The sequence below is a fragment of the Oncorhynchus kisutch genome, linkage group LG5 (genome assembly GCF_002021735.2).
Source record: "Oncorhynchus kisutch isolate 150728-3 linkage group LG5, Okis_V2, whole genome shotgun sequence".
Classification (NCBI taxonomy): domain Eukaryota; kingdom Metazoa; phylum Chordata; class Actinopteri; order Salmoniformes; family Salmonidae; genus Oncorhynchus; species Oncorhynchus kisutch.
In genome coordinates this window covers 51,606,957-51,626,606 of record NC_034178.2, presented here as the reverse complement: position 1 = coordinate 51,626,606, position 19,650 = coordinate 51,606,957, and the positions used below count along the sequence as shown (strand labels likewise).

General features: G+C 44.8%; 1 protein-coding gene across 2 annotated transcripts in view; it reads left to right on the top strand.

Moving 5' to 3' along the window:
* The window catches only part of LOC109891200 (growth/differentiation factor 11-like), a 36,486-nt gene extending 17,294 nt beyond the window's left edge, over window positions 1-19,192 (top strand). Inside the window, exons 2-3 of one of the 2 annotated variants that reach the window (XM_031825324.1) lie at window positions 3,278-3,651; window positions 18,642-19,192. In XM_031825324.1, the coding sequence (XP_031681184.1) occupies window positions 3,278-3,651; window positions 18,642-19,019 (752 nt within the window). In that variant the 3' untranslated portion in view covers window positions 19,020-19,192. Of the gene's footprint in view, window positions 1-3,277; window positions 3,652-18,638 lie in introns of both variants that reach the window. The other variant, XM_020483556.2, reaches the window with a different exon arrangement.
* Window positions 19,193-19,650: the final 458 nt, after the last annotated feature.

The following is a 19,650-nucleotide window of genomic DNA, read 5'->3' as shown; positions in this document are numbered from 1 at the left end:
TTATTGACAAAGGACACACTGAGGCTGCCTTCCAAGCAGTGGGAACCTCCCCAGAGAGGAGAGACAGGCTTGGTGATGATAGGGGCAGCAAACTTAAAAAAGAAAGGATCTAAACCATCTGACCCAGATGTTTTTTGGGGATTAAGTTTAAGGAGCTCCTTTAGCACCTCAGACTAAGTGAATGCCTGCAGAGAGAAGCTTTGTAGCGGGGCAGGGGAAAAAGAGGTAGTCAGTCGCATTAGAAGGGGTGGGAGATGAGGAAATGTTGGATGGGCAATGAGGCATGGCTGAGTCAAATAGGAATCCTGACTTAATGACGTGGTGACTAAAGAGCTCAGCCATGTGCTCCTTGTTAGTAACAACCACATCATCAACATTAAGGGACATGGGCAGCTGTGAGGAAGAGGGTTTATTCTCCATGTCTTTAAGTAACTAACTTTGGCCTTCCGGATAGCCTGAGTGCACTTATTTCTCATTTGCCTGAACGAGAGCCAGTCAGCCTGAGTATGCGTGTGCTGAGCCTTTCGCCAAATAGAATTCTTGAGGTGGAGTAACTGCCAAATCACAGTCGAACCAGGGGCTGAACCTGTTTTTAATTCTCATTTCTTTATGGGGGCGTGTTTGTTAACAATACCACTGAAAATAGCAAAAAAGAAGGTCCAAGCGTCTTCGACAGAGGGGATCAAGCTTCTATACCAATTTTCTATACCAATTCTAAATTTGTCATGAAGGAAGGCTTGCTCATTAAAGTTTTTTTTACAAGCGCCTATGACAAATCAGTACAGGTCATTTCACTGAGCAGCCATTACGAACACCGGCTGTAAAACAGGGATCACTAAGGTCATTACAGAAAACACCAGACTGATACCTATCAGGATCATTTGTGAGGATAACGTCAAGGAGAGTATCCTTTTCTGGGTGTTTGGAGTTGTACCTTGTGGGATTGGTAATAATCTGAGAATTTTAGGGTGTCCCATTGCTTTAGGACATGGTCAGGGGGTTTAAGCATGTCCCAGTTTAGGTCACCTAGCGGGACAAATTCAGACTTCGTGTAAGGGGCCAGGAGAGAATTTAGGGTACAGGCCAGTGATGATGGTGGATGATAACACCCAGCCAACAAAAAGCTATTTGAAAGTTTAGTGCTTAAAACGAGCAAATCAAATTGTTTGGGGACAGACTTGGCAGAGACAACCGAGCACTGAAAGTGTTCCTTGGTAAAGTTTGCCACTCCACCACTTTTGGATGATCACTCTTGCCGAAAAAGGTTATAACTAGAAAGGTTAACATCAGTGTTCAAAACACTCTTCCTTAACCACATCTCAGTAATTACCAACACAACTGGATTGGAGCTGTGGACCCACACTTTCAATTGATACATTTTAGGTAATAAGCTTCTAGTGTTAACGTGCAGAAAACTCAGGCTTTTACGAGAGCAGAAATCTGTGAAACAGATATCAGAGGAAAAGTCAGAATTGGGGCAAGAGTGTATATGCACATTTGAAGATATCATCAGCAGTAATGCAATCAGGTCACGGCAGAGGACAAGGAGAGCACTGCAGTGTTTTTTAATGACATTTGAATGTGCATTAGATGGAAACAAGATAATATTGTACAGCATTTTCATCAGGTAACATGAATACAAAGCCGGCAGGAGGTGGTTAGAATGGGATGGGAGGGCAAGAGTCCGTGTAACCAATAGAGTCAAGAGTCCCGAGGATGGGACCAAACAGTCTGTCCCACGGTTTGGTAAACAAGCACGTTCATAGTCAACAAGGCACGCAGGAGTCATGAGGCAAATGGCATAAAACAAGAAAAAATATAACGACTTGAGGCTAGCCATTGTAAGTTCAAAGAGTCACTTGCCCCAACAAGATAACTTGAGAGAGTAGCTCTCGGAGTCCAGTAGGCTATAAAAGTATGCGATAAAATAAATAGTAGGCCTATACTAGTTAATTCAAGCATTTCTGAGTAAGCGCACATAATAAGCTTCAAGATAATTAGCCTACCTAAAATTCTGATCAGTAGGTGGGAAAGGGTGGGAGTGTGGCGGGGGTATCTGTACCAGACAAGCCAAGGCAGGCGGTGATCAGATCGCCAGGTGGAATCCAAGCAGTAGTGCAGCAGGCAACGGGAGTAGGTGTCACACCCACTTGGGAGAAGCTTTTTTCTGGAGGCAGATACCATGCTAGCAAGTCTCTGTCCACTGTTTTTTTTTCCACATGCAAAAGGAGTTAGCTAGCTTTATCTCTTCAGTTTCGGTGAATGCTCTTTTACAACATCCAAACAAAGTTGTTGTATTTTGGAGATTACGAGACTGCTGTCTTCTGATGCGATCAAAGCAACAATATTGTTTCTTATTGAGGTAATTTACAAGTGAAGCATACAATGCTATAATGATATTTGTAAAGCCGTGCTCCAGTCCAGTGTCATTTGAAAAAACATGTTTTACCTTTATTTAACTAGGCACGTCAGTTAAGAACAATTTCTTATTTCCAATGATGGCCTAGAAACAGTGGGTTAACTGCCTGTTCAGGGGCAGAACGACAGATTTCCACCTTGTCAGCTCGGGGATATGAAGTTGCAACCTTTCGGTTACTAGTCCAGCGCTCTAACAACTAGGCTACCTGCTGCCCCTTTGATCATCCTTTGTATTGACACCTTGTTTGATCTCTTATGTAGAGCTATATTTCTACAGATATTAAGGATCAGATATCTTTTTCATTTTTCACCTAAAATTACATATCCAAATCTAATTGCCTGTAGCTCAGAACATGAAGCAAGGATATGCATAGTCTTGATACAATTTGGAAAAAAAAGCAAGAGAAAGGTCACAATGTATTATTCCAGGTTAGGCATAATTTTGGTTTTGGCCACTAGATGGCAGCAGTGTATGTGCAAAGTTTTAGACTGATCCAATGAACCATTTCATTTCTGTTTAAAATGTTTTATCAAGTCTGCCCAAATGTGCCTAATTTGTTTATTGATACATTTTCAAGTTCATAACTGTGCACTCTCCTCAAACAATAGCATGGTATTATTTCACTGTAATAGCTACTGTAAATTGGACAATGCTTTTTGTAGTTAGATTAACAAGAATTTAATCTTTCTGTCCATATCAGATATGTCTATGTCCTGGGAAATGTTCTTGTTCCTTACAACCTCATGCTAATCATATTAGCCTACGATAGAACATCCGTCCCGTGGGGGGACACTGATCCTGTAGAGGTTTTAACCTTTATTAATGTAGAAACCCTGTCTGTCTTTCTCTATCCCACAGCGGAGCCCTTGGTGCAGGTGGACGGCAAGCCCAGCTGCTGCTTCTTTAAGTTCAGCCCCAAACTCATGTTCACCAAGGTGCTGAAGGCTCAGCTGTGGGTGTACCTTCGGCCGCTGCAGCAGACTTCCACCGTCTACCTGCAGATCCTCAGGCTGAAGCCTGTCACGGAGCAGGGCAGCCGCCACATCCGCATCCGCTCATTGAAGATCGAGCTCAATTCACGTGTGGGCCACTGGCAGAGTATCGACTTCAAGCACGTGCTGCAGAACTGGTTCAAGCAGCCGCACACCAACTGGGGAATCGACATCAATGCCTTCGACGAGAGCGGCAACGACCTGGCAGTGACCTCTCTGAGACCAGGGGAGGAAGGGCTGGTAAGGACCCTCAGACCTGTCGCAGCCTTACACACTGACACTTTGTCAACTAATCTGTCCTCGATTCCTGGCATCCTCTCTCCACACCTCCTATTCAAAATGCATTGGAGAAGTAGGTCCAAAGGGAGGGACCTTGGACCTTCTCCTCCAATACGGTTGAGAATTATGCAGGGAGATGGGATGCAAGGAATTGAGGAAAGACCACTTGAGATAGAGTTGAAGTTTACATACACCTTAGCCAAATAGATTTAAACTCAGTTTTTCACAATTCTTGACATTTCATCATAGTAAAGATTCCCTGTCTTAGGTCAGTTAGGATCACCACTTTATTTTTAGAATGTGAAATGTCAGAATAATAGTAGAGAATTATTTATTTCATTATCACATTCCCAGTGGGTTAGAAGGTCAGAGGTTTACATACACTCAATTATTATTTGGTAGCATTGCCTATGAATTGTTTAACTTGGGTCAAATGTTTTGGGTAGCCTTCCACAAGCTTCCCACAATAAGTTGGGTGAACTTTGGCCCATTCCTCCTGACAGAGCTGGTGTAACTGAGTCAGGTTTGTAGGCCTCCTTGCTCGCACACGCTTTTTCAGTTCTGCCCACAAATTTTCTATGGGATTGATGTCAGGGCTTTGTGATGGCCACTCCAATACCTTGACCTTGTTGTCCTTAAGCCATATTGCCACAACTTTGGAAGTAGATTTGGGGTCATTGTCCATTTGGAAGACCCATTTGCGACCAAGCTTTAATTTTCTGACTGATGTCTTGAGATGTTGCTTCAATATATCCACATAATTTTCCTGCCTCATGATGGCATCTATTTTGTGAAGTGCACCAGTCCCTCCTGCAGCAAAGCCCCCCTACAACATGATGCTGCCACCCCCGTGCTTCACGGTTGGGAAAGTGTTATCCGGCTTGCAAGCCTCCCTCTTTTTCCGCCAAACATAACAATGATCATTTTGGCCAAACAGTTCTATTTGTGTTTCATCAGACCAGAGGACATTTCTCCAAAAGGTACAATCTTTGTCCCCATGTGCAGTTGCAAACCGTAGTCTGGCTTTTTTATGGTGGTTTTGGAGCAGTGGCTTCTTCCTTGCTGAGCGGTATGTCAATTATAGGACTCATTTTACTGTGGATCTAGATACATTTGTACCTGTTTCCTCCAGCATCTTCACAGGGTCCTTTACTGTTGTTCAGGGATTGATTTGCACTTTTCACACCAAAGTATGTTTATCTCTAGGAGACAGAACGCGTCTCCTTCCTGAGTGGTATGACGGCCGCGTGGTCCCATGGTGTTTATACTTCCGTACTATTGTTTGTACAGATGAACGTGGTACCTTCAGGCGTTTGGAAATTGCTCCTATGGATGAACCAGACTTGTGGAGGTCTACAATGTTTTTTTTCTGAAGTCTTGGCTGATTTCTTTTGATTTTCCCATGATGTCAAGCAAAGAGGCACTGAGTTTGAAGGTAGGCCTTGAAATACATCCACAGGTACACCTCCAATTAGCCTATCAGAAGCTTCTAAAGCCATGACACCATTTTCTGGAATTTTCCAAGCTGTTTAAAGGCACAGTCAATTTAGTGTATGTAAACTTCTGACCCACTGGAATTGTGATACAGTGAAATAATCTGCCTGTAAACAATTGTTGGAAATATTACTTGATGTCCTAACCGATTTGCCAAAACTATGGTTTGTTAACAAGAAATTTGTGGAGTGGTTGAAAAACTAGTTTTAATGACTCCAACCTAAGTGTATGTAAACTTCCGACTTCAACTGTAGTTATTGACGTTTGTGTTTATTAGGGATCCCCATTAGCTGATACTCTTGCTGGGGTCCAAAAACTTTAAGGCACTTACATCACACATAAAACAAAAGATAACAGTACATCATATAACATTATTGCACCACTACATAAAGTGTATAATACCACCATACAATATTTCAATGTACGTGTGTGCTAGCTTATGTATGCGTGTGTTTGTACCTGTGTGTGTGTGTCATTTTTATTTGTTTTTACCTGATGTGGAATAGAGTTCCATGTAGTCGTGGCTCTATGTATTACTGTGCACCTCCCATAGTCTGTTCTGGACTTGGGGATTGTGAAGAATCATGTCTGGCATGTCGTGTGGGGTACGCATAGGTGTCTGAGCTGTGTGCTATTAGTTTAAACAGAAAGCTCAGTGCATTCAGCTTGTCAACACAAGTAGAGATGAAATCAATCTCTCCACTTTGAGCCATGAGAGATTGACATGCATGTCTTAATGTTAGCTCCCTGTTTACATTTAAGGGCCAGCCGTGCTACCCTGTTCTGTGCCAAGTGTAAGCCAATTGACCATCCCTCTGTGGTGAACAGACATTTTAGCTACTGTTGTATTAACATGTTTTGACCATGACCGTTTACAATCCAGGGTTACTCCAAGCAGTTTAGTCACCTCAACTTGCTAAATTTCCACATTATTCATTACAAGATTTAGTTGAGGTTTTAGGGAAATATTTTGTCCCAAATACTTAATTCCTCAAAGCGAGTGGCATGTCATTAAAGATTGAAAAAAGGGGCCTAAACAGCTGCCCCTTATGTTGGAGAGGCTTCCGGAGAGGCTTCCGTTAAATAACACCCCCTGTGTTCTGTTAGACAGGTAACTCTTTATCCACAATATAGTGGATGGGTGTAAAGCCATAACATACGTTTTTCCAGCAGCAGACTGATGTCAAAAGCCGCACTGAAGTCTAAATCTTTTCATCAATTTGTCTCAGCCAATCAGTGTAAGTGTTGTGCTTGTTGAATGTCCTTCCCAAAAGTTTACTACGGGTTGGTAACTGGTTGATTGGATGGCTATTTAAGCCAGTAAAGGGGCTTTACTATTCTTAGGTAGCATAATTACTTTTGCTTCCCTCCAAGCCTGAGGGCACACTTTCTAGTAGGCTTAAATTGAAGATATGACAAGTATGAGTTGCAATATCATCCGCTATTATCCACAGTAATATTCCATCCAAGTTGTGAGACCCCGATGGCTTGTCATTGTTGATAGACAATTTCTTCACCTCTTCCACACAGAATTCAAAATTACGATGCTTGTCTTTCATAATATGGTCAGTTATACTTGGATGTATAGTGTGTGCGTTTGTTGCTGGCATGTCATGCCTAAGTTTGCAAATATTTGTTTATTACTTTTACCCCTTTTCTCAATTTCGTGGTATCCAATTGATAGGTAGTCTCTCATCGCTGCAACTCCCCTACGGACTTGGGAGAGGCGAAGGTCGAGAGCCATGCATCCTCCAAAACACGACCCTGCGATGCCACGCTACTTTTGACATAAGCTGACACGGAAGCCAGCCGCACCAATGTGTCGGAGGATACACTATCCAACTGACGACAGAGTTTAGCTTGCAGGTGCCTGGCCCGCCACAAGGAGTTGCTAGAGTACGATGAGACATGGAAATCACGGTCGGCCAAACCCTCCCCTAACCCGGACGATGCTGGGCCAATTGTGCACCACTTCATGGGTCTCCTGGAACCAGAGGCTGTAGTGACACCGCAGCACTGGTGCGCTGCCCCACTCAGGAGTGGAAGTTTGCTAATCTTGCCAATAATTTTTTTTTTTAAGTAGTTGGCAATATCAGTGGGTTGTGTGATGGATGAGCCATCTAATTCAATGAATGATGCAGCTGAGTTTGCCCAAAATGTAATTGAAGGTGCTCCAAAGCTTTTTACTATCATTTTCTTCATAGTATAATTTTTTAAATTCAGTTTAGTCACACGATTTCTCAATTTGCAGTGTTTTCCCAATCGGTTGTGCAGCCAGACTTATTTGCCATTCCTTTTGCCTCTTCCCTTTCAACCATACAATTTCTCAATTCCTCATAAATCCAAGGGGATTTAACGGTTTGCAGTAATTTTCTTAAATGGGTGCATGCTTATTAGTAACTGGAATAAGCAATTTCATAAGTGTCAAGTGCAGCATCTGGTTGCACCTCATGGCATCACAGAGCAGAAAATATTCTTTACATCAACATAGGAATCACTACAAAATGTATTGAATTCTCTCTTATACACTATATTTATCAGGTATGAAGGGAAGACTCAGATCAACAATAGTTTAATGTTCCAAACAGGGGCATGCAATAGACAGGTCAAGGCAGGCAGGGGTCAGAAAACCAGAGGTGGGACAGCAGGCAGGCTCAGGGTAAGGCAGAGATTGGTAATCCAGAGGGGGGCAGAGGTACCTGTCGGCAGGCAGGCAGGCAGAGTGGTCAGGCAGGCAGAGTGGTCAGGCAGGCAGGCAGAGTGGTCAGGCAGGCAGGCAGGCAGAGTGGTCAGGCAGGCAGGCAGGCAGGCAGAGTGGTCAGGCAGGCAGGCAGGCAGGCAGAGTGGGCAGGCAGGCAGGCAGGCAGGCAGGCAGGCGGTCAGGCAGGCAGGCAGGCAGAGTGGGCAGGCAGAGTGGTCAGGCAGGCAGGCAGAGTGGTCAGGCAGGCAGGCAGAGTGGTCAGGCAGGCAGGCTCGGGCCAAAACCGTGAGGGCAAGAAAAGAGACTGGGGGAAAAAGCAGGCGCTGAAACACAAACTGCTGGTTGACTTGAACAAACAAGACAAATTGGCACAGACAGACAGAAAACACAGGTATAAATACACAGGGGATAATGGGGAAGATGGGTGACACCTGGAGGAGGTTGGAGACAATCACAAAGACTGGTGAAACAGAACAGGATCTGACAATATTAGGCTCAGCCTTTGGAAATTTGATATGGCTACTATATTGTGATTGCTACAGCCGATGGCTTTGGATACTGCTTTAAAGCAAATTTCAGCAGCATTAGTAAAGATGTTGATGATTACGTGTTGATGATTTCATTCCTGTGCAGTTTGTATTAGCATCGTCAATTTAAAGTAACAGTTTACTTGAATGATGCAAAATCCAGCCTGCAAACTGTCATTATAGAACTCGCCACCTTGTAGTCCTAAAAAAACTAATAATTTTTCTCTGGTTCGTTCAGCCATTCATATTGGCAAAATTAATGGGGAAAGAATAGGGTTTTGGAATAATTGCTGAAAAGGTCTGCGAATAACAGGCTTATGAAATCTTATACATTTTGTTCTATGAGATATCACTCAGTTAACATGACCTTTATGCATTATGAAGCCTTTATGTGCATGTTTATTTTATTACATAAAAGATTCAAAATTCACAAAAAGTGACATTAGCTGTTGAAGATTATCTCATAGAACAAAACGTATAAAAAAGCCCATGTTTACCACGGACCTTATTTTCGGCGTTTATCAAATAACCCTACAAAAATGACATGAATTTCCCGATAGGCTTTGTTCAACGAACCATGGCATAGTGCCTACAAAAACCATTACGATTGCTCTCTATAATACCCAATCCTTTTATCAATGCAAAACATTTTTCATTATCTGATGTGCATTATGCATCTGAAGTCAGCTTTACTATTCATAAACTGTCCGTACAGTTTGCTGCTATAACAGGTTCCACTCTTCTGGGAGGCTTTCCTCTAGATGTTGGTACATTGCTGTGAGGACTTGCTTCCATTCAGCCACAAGAGCATTAGTGAGGTCGGGCCCTGATGGTGGGCGATTAGGCCTGGCTTGCAGTTGTTACATTACAGCCTTATTCTAAAATGTATTAAATTATACCCCATAATGACAAAGCAAAAACAGGTTTAGAAATGTGTGCTAATTTATTACAAATATTTTTTTTAATGCATTTACATAAGTATTCAGACCCTATACTCAGTACATTTTTGAAGCACCTTTGGCAGCAAATAGAGCATAGCCTTCTTGGGTACAACACTACAATCTTGGCACACCTGTATGTGGGGAGTTTCTCCCATTCTTCTCTGCAGATCCTCTCAAGCGCTGTCAGGTATTTTCAGGTCTCTCCAGAGATGTTCGATCAGGTTCAAGTCCGGTCTCTGACTTGGCCACTCAAGGATATTCATGGAGTGTTTCCCATGCTTGTTCAATGAACCATTAACAATGAATGAACATGCACCTGTGGAATGGTCATTAAGACAATAACAGCTTACAGAAGGTAGGCAATTAAGGTCACAGTTATGACAACTTAGGACACGAAAGAGGCCTTTCCACTGACTCTGAAAAACACCAAAATAAATATGCCCAGGGTCCCTGCTCATCTGCGTGAACGTGCCTTAGGCATGCTGCAAGGAGGCATGAGGACTGCAGATGTGGCCAGGGCAATAAATTGCAATGTCCGTACTGTGAGACGCCTAAGACAGCGCTACAGGGAGACAGGACGGACGCTGATCATCCTCGCAGTGGCAGACCACGTGTAACAACACCTGCACAGGATTGGTACATCCAAACATCACACCTGCGGGACAGGTACAGGATGGCAACAACTGCCCGAGTTACACCAGCAACTCACAATCCCTCCATCAGTGCTCAGACTGTCCGCTATAGGCTGAGAGAGGCTGGACTGAGTGCTTGTAGGCCTGTTGTAAGGCAGGTCCTCACCAGACATCACCAGCAACAACGTCGCCTATGGGCACAAACCCACTGTCGCAGGACCAGACAGGACTGGCAAAAAGTGCTCTTCACTGACAAGTCGTGGTTTTGTCTCACCAGGGGTGATGGTTGGATTCGCGTTTATTGTCAAAGGACTACTCGTTACACTGAGACCTGTACTCTGGAGCGGGATCGATTTGGAGGTTGAGGGTCCGTCATTGTCTGGGGCGGTGTGTCACAGCATCATCGGACTGAGCTTGTTGTCATTGCAGGCAATCTCAACGCTGTGCATTACAGGGAAGACATTCTCCACCCTCATGTGGTATCCTTCCTGCAGGCTCATCCTGACATGACCCTCCAGCATGACAATGCCACCAGCCATACTGCTCGTTCTGTGCGTGATTTCCTGCAGGACCGGAATGTCAGTACTCTGCCAGCGAAGAGCCCTGATCTCAATCCCATTGAGCACGTCTTGGACCTATTGGATCGGAAGGTGAGGGCTAGGGCCATTCCCCCCAGAAATGTCTGGGAACTTGCAGGTGCCTTGGTGGAAGAGTGGGGTAACATCTCACAGCAAGAACTGGCAAATCTGGTGCAGTCCATGAGGAGGAGATGCACTGCAGTACTTAATGCAGATGGTGGCCACACCAGATACTGACTTTTGATTTTGACCCCCACCCCCCCTTTGTTCAGGGACACATTATTACATTTCTGTTAGCCACATGTCTGTGGAACTTTTTCAGTTTGTCTCAGTTGTTGAATCACATGATCATACAAATATTTACACATGTTAAGTTTGCTGAAAATAAAAGCAGTTGACAGTGAGAGGACGTTTCTTTTTTTGCTGAGTTTAGAAAAGTGCCTTTCTAAATCATGTCCCAATCAATTGAATTTACCACAGGTGGACTCCAAGTTGTATAAAGATCTCAAGGATAATCAATGGAAACAGGATGCACCTGAGATCAATTTCGAGTCTTACAGCAAAGGGTCTGAATACTTGTGTAAATAAGGTATTATTATTATTTTTTGTAATAAATTAACATTTCTAAACCTGTTTTCACTTTGTCATTATGGGGTATTGTGTGTTGGTTGCTCAGGATTTTTATTTATTGAATCTATTTTAGAATAAGGCTGTAACGTAACAAAATGTGGAAAAAGTCAAGGGGTCTGAATACTTTCCGAATGCACAGAACAAAAATATAACCACAACAATTTCATTGATTTTACTGAGTTATAGTTCATATGAGGAAATCAGTCAATTGAAATAAATTCATTAGCCACTAATCTATGTATTTCACATGACTGGGAATACAGATATGCATCTGTTGGTCACAGAAACCTTGAAATGGGGCTCACAATGGGCCTCAGGATCTCGTCACGGTACTTTTGTGTGTTCAAATTGCCATCGACAAAATGCAATTGAGTTGGTTGTCCGTAGCTTATGCCTGCTCATACCATAACCCCACCTCTGTTCACAACGTTGACATCAGCAACCCGCTCGCCCACATGACGCCATACACATGGTCTGCAGTTGTGACGCTGGTTGGACGTACTGCCAAATTCTCCAAAACAACGTTGGAGGCGGCTTATGGTAGAGAAATTAACATTAAATTCTCTGGCAACAGCTCTGGTGGACATTCCTGCAGTCAGCATGCCAATTGCATGCTCCTTCAAAACTTATCTGTGGAATTGTGTTGTGTGACAAAACTGCACATTATAGTGTCCACAGCACAAGCTGCACCTTTTTATTTATTTAACTAGGCAAGTCAGTTAAGAACAAATTCTTATTTTCAATGACGGCCTAGTAACAGTGGGTTAACTGCCTGTTCAGGGGCAGAACGACAGATTTGTACCTTGTCAGCTCGGGGATATGAACTTGCAACCTTCCGGTTACTTGCCCAACGTTCTAACCACTAGGCTACCCTGCTGCACCTGTGTAATGATCATGCTGTTTAGTCATCTTCTTGATATGCCACACCTGTCAAGTGTGACATGGATTATCTTGGCAAAGGAGAACTGCTCACTAACAGGGATGTAAACAAATTTGTGCACAAAAATTGAGAAATACACGTTTATTTCAGCTCATGAAACATGGGACCAACACTTTACATGTTGTGTTTATATATTTATTCAATGTATATATTCTGGACATTGCTCATTCTTTAATTTTGCTTCACCTGCGATTCCATGTAAAAAATATGCTTACACGACCAATACAATTTTATTTGATAGCCAATCTCAAACCCAAATTACTGCATACAGTATGTAAAGTTTATGCTAGTAATACAAACACATGAACTGTCTGTTACAGGCTTTGGTTTATCCATTTATTTTTTTAGAGGTTGGATGTTAGCACGTGGGGCGCACAGATTGGTGTCACCTCGTTAGTCAGTATGCGTTACACCTGTGCTGGTTTGTCCATATCGTTAGTCGGAAGCTGTTTCACTTGCGCTGTCCCAGGTGATATGTAAGGCCCAGTGCTCCAGTTGGCTTGAGAGATGTGGAGGGTTAACACCATTAGTTGGAGCTCCCTATTTGATTTCTAGAAAAACAATCCTTTATCTGATCTTCCCTGTGTTCGTTTTGCTTCCTGACTAAGTTTGGTGTGGGTTTTTATTTTGTTTGCCTCTTCTTTGTGGGCACTCATGGTGCGTGTCTTAGATCCCAGTTGTTGTTGCTAGTCAACTTTTGTGGACACCCCCATGAGTGTCTTTCTGAACCCCTCCTAAAACCCCACCTGTTTTGTTTTGGTTGTTAGTGACTCTGTTAGCTCCCCTTTCAGTTTGAGTGACAATTTTTGATTTCCTTGCTGGGGAAAGTAACAAAATGTGGGCTCGTCCAGGATATTGTTTCCCATGAGTATGGTAGTCTCTCTAATCACCTACTCTGAAGCTCTGCTGTGTCCAGATATTTAAGTGTCACTGAGGGGTAACCCTGAAGGGTTAAGATTGGTGGAATAATTTTGAAAGTTGCATAAACACACACGATTATAAAAAAAATAGCCATGGACTTTATGTTGGAAGTGTTTGTGGAAAACTCTACATGGGAGATGCTAGATAAATGTACGAAGGCGAATCAGCTCGTCATTGCAAAGCATTATGACATAAAAGTTGCACATTCTGCTTTGGTGGAGGAGGAAATCTGTCCGGAGAGGGGGGATGATGAAATATGTCCTAAAGATGGTAGAGTACACCCCATAGATGTGCACCTGCGAGAGGTAGAACTAAACGCAAAATCGGGGCTTGAGAGCTTGAGCATAAGGAAGATGAAAGCGACTGTGAAGAGATTGGAGCAACAGAAATATGAGTTTCAGCACAAGGAAAGGGAACAGGAATGTGAGCATGCCATTTGACTAAGAGATCGATCTGGAAGCATTTAGAATCCAGGCAGGCCAGAGTTTGATCTTGGTCGGAACAGCCGATTTGTACCGCCTTTCAATGAAAAGGAGGTGGACGTATATTTTACTCTGAGCGGATTGCCACTTCCCTAAAATATCCGCGAGACATTTAGTCACTGCTCCTCCAACGTGTTCTTGTGTACGCCACTTTCTCTTGACCAAGTTCAGATTTTGATACTGTTAAAACCTTGATGGTTTAAAGACACTCATACTTCTCGAGCAGTTCAAGAATTGCCTTCACGAAAGGGTTGCTACCTACATTTGAGCACAAGGATCTCGCTCTTGAGAAAGCTGCAGTCCTTGCAGATGAGTTGTGTTGGCACATAAAACTACCTTGATAAACAAAGCACCCAGTTATACCTATGCAAAATCCAGAGGAGTCACCTACCGCGAGGTATCAATCCTTTTTTACAGTGCACAATGATCGGCAGAAAACAACTGGTTTTTCGTATATCCGCCAGTTTGTCATTATTTCCGTGAGAAAGGACACATTGTCCTAAATGAGTGAGAAAAAAAGAGAAAAAAAATGTATTTATTATGGATCTCCATTAGCTGCTGCCAAGGGGCTTTACTATTCTTAGGTAGCAGAATGACTTTTGCTTCCTTCCAAGCCTGAGGGCACACACTTTCTAGTAGGCTTAAATTGAAGATATGGCAAGTAGGAGTTGCACAATCGTCCGCTATTATCCTCAGTAATTTTCCATCCAAGTTGTCAGACCCCGGTGACTTGCTGACTCCAACGGAACCAGAAATAAGATCAGATTTGAGTTCCACATTATACAAAGGACCTTCCATGCAACCAATCTCCACGCCTTGTCCTAACACACTGTAACCAGTTGCTGAAGTATCAGACAAAGACAAACCACCCTCCAAAATGAAGGACTGCCCCACTCCAACCCATTAAGTCTCTGGTTGGGACTGGTGTATCTCCTTAACAAGATTTTGGATCAGATGTGAAACCCTTTGTTTCAGATGTGTTCCTGTCTCTGTCGAGTGGCAATGCTGTTAAGCAGCCAGTGAAGATACTGTGACAGCCCAGTCCTTCATTTTGGAGGGTGTTTTGCCTTTGTCTACACAGAGTAGAGGAACCTAATGGGTTATCAGGAAAGTACCCTAGCATGTTCCCAGCGTGTGCCGTTACACTCGTTATGTCTAAGAAAGTTGCTGGGAGCAAGTTTAGTATTGAGGAGGTTGTCAACGATCCCACCATGGTTGATCTCTCTGAGACATTTATGTGTGATCCTGATTTCGGTAAAACTACTGAGTTGACCTCTCCTTTGAAAACCCCAAAGGTGAGTGAGTTTGTACAGTTGACACTTACGTCTAGGAAGCAGCTGATTGCTGAATAGAGAAACGCAGGTTCCCTCTCCTCTCTTTTTGCTGAGATACATCCAGAGGAGGAGTTTGATTAAGTTTGTGGGGGTTACTTTGACAGAGATGGTGTTCTAATGAGGAAATGGTGTTCTCGCACCACTTCTGGGCAAGACGATTGGCCCAGTGTACCACAAATTGTCGTTCCAGTTATGCTTCGACAAGAGATACTGAGGTTGGCTCACAATGGTAGTATGGCAGGTCATCTTGGGGTCAAAAAGACGTATAACCGTATCTTGCGTAACTTCTTCTGGCCTGGTCTAAAACATGATGTTGTGTCACGTTTACCAGCGGATGTGTAAACTGAACCAAACTGCACTGGTTGCACCTTTGCAGCCTATTCCTGCTTTTGACAATCCTTTCCGCAGGGTTCTGGTGGTCTGCGTTGGTCCTTCGCCCAAAGCCAAGAGTGGTAACCAGTTTCTCTTAACCATCATCTGCTGCCAATCATTTTCCTGAGGCCAATCCACTGAGAAAAATCACGAGGGGAAAGTTACTATGGATATTGCAGGAGTTTCCCCTTGAAATCAGACATGTCTGTGGTAAGGACAACTTCATTGCTGATTGTCTTTCGTGGGTGGGCAGTCATTACGTTTTGTATTCAGCCAGTGTGTAGCCCTGGCTCATAATTTATTTTGACTGCACGCTTTGCCATTTTGGTTGGGCTTGCTCCAAGGGGATGAGAGTTATAAAAAGTTATGTGATTTTACCTATGTTTCTCAACTTTAGAGTTTTAGGCAGTAAGATTGTAAAAATAAAATGTATATATAAAATAAGTGGCTGTTTTGTCTTGTATTTAATTGTCCAACAAAAAATAACAGGCTTTCGTTTTTTCATTTATATTTCGAGGTTGGACATTAGCACGTGGGGTGCATGTGGGTATCACCTTGTTATTCGGAACCTTGTTATTCAGAAGCTGTTTCACCTGTGTTGTCCCAGGTGATATTTAAGAGTGGCTGGCCCAGGGCTCCAGTTGGCTTGAGAGATGCGGAGGGTTAACGCTTTTAGGTGGCTCTCCCTAGTTGATTTCTAGATAAATAATCCTTCATCTGATCTTCCCTGTTTTTGTTTTGCTCCACCTTTTGGTTTGCTTCCTGTCTTTAAGTTTGGTGTGGGTTTTTATTTAGTTTGCATCTTCTTGGGCAAAGGGGGAACTAACAAAGAGTCACTGACAACAACCAAAATGAAATAGGTGGGGTTTTAGAAAGGTTTCTGAAAGACACTCATGGTGGGTGTCATAGATCCCAGTTGTTGTTGCTAATCAACTTTCAGTGGACACCCCCGAGTGTCAATCAGAAACCTTTCTAAAACCCCACCTATTTCATTTTGGTTGTTGTCAGTGACTGTTAGTTCCCACTTCAGTTTGAGCGACAATTTTTGGTTTCCTTGCTGTGGAACGTAACACTGTCATGAATGCATATGAAGTGTCATGTGTATGACAGCACTATATAGGCCACATGATTGTTCCCATTAAGCATTATGAAATGGTATCCCACTGGTCATTTCATTTGGGTCAGTTCTTCACAGCACGGCCCAGGGGTTGACTCTGGCCTGTCGGCCAATGAATCCTTGCACAGCAGCAAGCTCTGTTTTCCTTCAGGAGAAGAAAGAAAAGATCAGAGATACAGAGGCCCGTGTACAAAAATAAAACAAAACACAAATCTAAGAACAAGGTTAACCCCCCGATCCTTTGCCCCCTAAAGAAAGCCCTAAGCTGACGTGGGTTGACCCTTCTGGCCTCTAAGCTTATTTCTTCTGTTGAAGGCGTCACAAAAAACTGTGCTCAAGTCCAGCTGGGTTTTCTGTGGAGAGATGAGGATTTTGTAAAATAAACATGCTTATCACGTATACTCCCTCTCCAACTCTCGAGGTCATCAGGCTGCTCATTATTACGCCCGCGAGTCACCATCGTTACGCGCATCAGCGCCTCATCAGACTCACCTGGACTCAATCACCTGCCTGATTACCTTCCTTATATATGTCACTCCCTTTGGTTCTTTCCCAAGGTGTTATTGTTTCTGTTGTTTCATGTCTGTACGCTACTAGTGTTTCTTGTTTTATTTATGATTAAAGTCACTACATGAACTTGCTTCCCGGCTCCCAGCGTACACATTACAGAATAACGCCTCACCAAAGGGGAGCATCAGGGAGTTTTTTTCCCCTGTGACTGTAGGTGACGTTGGGTCCGGGTGCTGCAACCAGGGATGCCTCAGCTGGCTTCCATGCCTCAGCTAGTTCATCAGATTTACAAGACTCGGTTGCCCTGTCAAGTGTCTGTTGCCATGTTTACTGAGGACGCCTCAGCTAGCTGGTCAGGCTCCCATGCCTTGGCTGGCGCGACAGGCATCCCAAGACTCGGTTGGCTCGCCAGGTCCCCGCGCCTCGGCCGGCCTCGCCAGGTCACCTCGCCAGGTCCCCGGGATCAACTCTCTGGTTGGCGTCCTGCAGCTGGAGCCATGCGTCAGGGAGGGGGTACTGTCACATATACTCCCCCTCCTGATGCTCAAGGTCATCAGGCTGCTCATTATTACGCACACCTGTCACCATCAGCGCCTCATCAGACTCACCTGGACTCAATCACCTGGCTGAATAGAGGAAGATGATCATCCACGGCAAGATCCCTGGTATGGTGGTAGACAGGTGTGGCTGCTCTTAGGCCCAACGGAAGTCCATGAATTCTCATGCACACCCAACTCTGCATTATTTTCACCCAGAACCCTGACTGAGACCTCCTCTGGCAGCAGACTCACTCCCCTCTCCCCAGACTCTCACTCCCCTCTCCCCAGACTCTCACTCGCCTCCCCTCTCACTCTCACTCCCCTCCCCTCTCCTCTCACTCCCCTGCCCTCTCTCCCCAGACTCTCACTCCCCTCCCCTCTCTCCCCAGACTCTCACTCCCCTCCCCTCTCACTCCCCCAGACTCTCACTCCCCTCCCCTCTCACTCCCCCCTCTCACTCCCCTCCCCTCTCCCCAGACTCTCACTCCCCTCCCCTCCCCTCTCACTCCCCTCCCCTCTCTCTCCGCAACAAAACATCCCACTGGACCTCCATTCTTAGTTATTCATTTTAGTCAAACATGTAAAACGGTAATATGAAATGAAGATAGGAGTGAGGCTGAGTGGTAGAAATATATGTGTGTGTGTGTATATAGACGATTATGAAGGGGGTGTATCTGTGGAGCAGCTTAAGAAATTGATGGTAAACCTTCCCTACATATGTCACTCCCTTTTGGTTCTTTCCCTAGGATTTATGGTTTCTGTTCTGTTTCATGTCTGTACGCGTGTTTCTTGTTTTGTTCCTTGTTTTATTTATTATTAAAGTCACTCCCTGAACTTGCTTCCCGGCTCCCAGCGTACACGTTACAATGCTGGAGTAAAATATTCACTGCCCTTGCAGTGCATAAGGGTCAAGGTTATGGTAACTTGCGGATCACCTCAGAGGTCATAGATCAAGCTAACCATATAGAATGTTGGCATTTCCATTGATGTTAAAAGGTCAGCTTTGCATCAACCAATACTACTCACATCTTCCTCTCAGTATTCTGTCTTTGAAACCAAAGTTAGTAAGGGGTATTTAGAGTGCATCTTTTTTCCCCCAGTGATGTTAATTGGTCCCAGTATCCCAATATTTTTTTTAGAAGCGTTACTCGCCTCACTGTTTTGATTTCTCTTTTAATCACCTCCATTCTCCTCCTGTTCCCCCCCTCTCCCCCCCTCCCCTGACTCCAGCAGCCGTTCCTGGAGGTTAAGGTTCTCGAGACGACCAAACGTTCCCGACGTAACCTGGGACTGGACTGTGACGAGCACTCCACCGAGTCCCGCTGCTGCCGCTACCCGCTGACGGTGGACTTTGAGGCCTTCGGCTGGGACTGGATCATTGCTCCTAAGCGCTATAAGGCCAACTACTGCTCGGGCCAGTGTGAATACATGTTCATGCAGAAGTACCCACACACCCACCTGGTACAACACGCCAACCCCAGAGGCTCAGCAGGGCCCTGCTGCACCCCCACCAAGATGTCACCCATCAACATGCTCTATTTCAATGACAAGCAGCAGATCATCCACGGCAAGATCCCTGGTATGGTGGTAGACAGGTGTGGCTGCTCTTAGGCCCAACGGAAGTCATGCATTCTCATGCACACCCAACTCTGCATTATTTTCACCCAGAACCCTGACTGAGACCTCCTCTGGCAGCAGACTCTCACTCCCCTCTCCCCAGACTCTCACTCCACTCCCCTCTTACTCCCCGCCCCTCTCCTCTCACTCTTCTCCCGTCTTCCCACTCTCACTCCACTCCCCTCTCACTCCCCTCCCCTCTCTCCCCTCTCTCCAGACTCTCACTCCACTCCCCTCTCTCTCCCCTCTCTCCAGACTCTCACTCCCCTCCCCTCTCTCCAGACTCTCACTCCCCTCCCCTCTCACCTCACTCCGCTCTCCCCATACTCTCACTCCCCTCCCCTCTCCCCAGACTCTCACTACCCTCCCCTCTCCCCAGACTCTCACTCCCCTCCCCTCTCTCCAGACTCTCACTCCCCTCCCCTCTCTCCAGACTCTCACTCCCCTCCCCTCTCTCCAGACTCTCACTCCCCTCCCCCCTCTCCAGACTCTCACTCCCCTCCCCTCTCTCCAGACTCTCACTCCCCTCCCCTCTCTCCAGACTCTCACTCCCCTCCCCTCTCTCCAGACTCTCACTCCCCTCCCCTCTCTCCAGACTCTCACTCCCCTCCCCTCTCTCCAGACT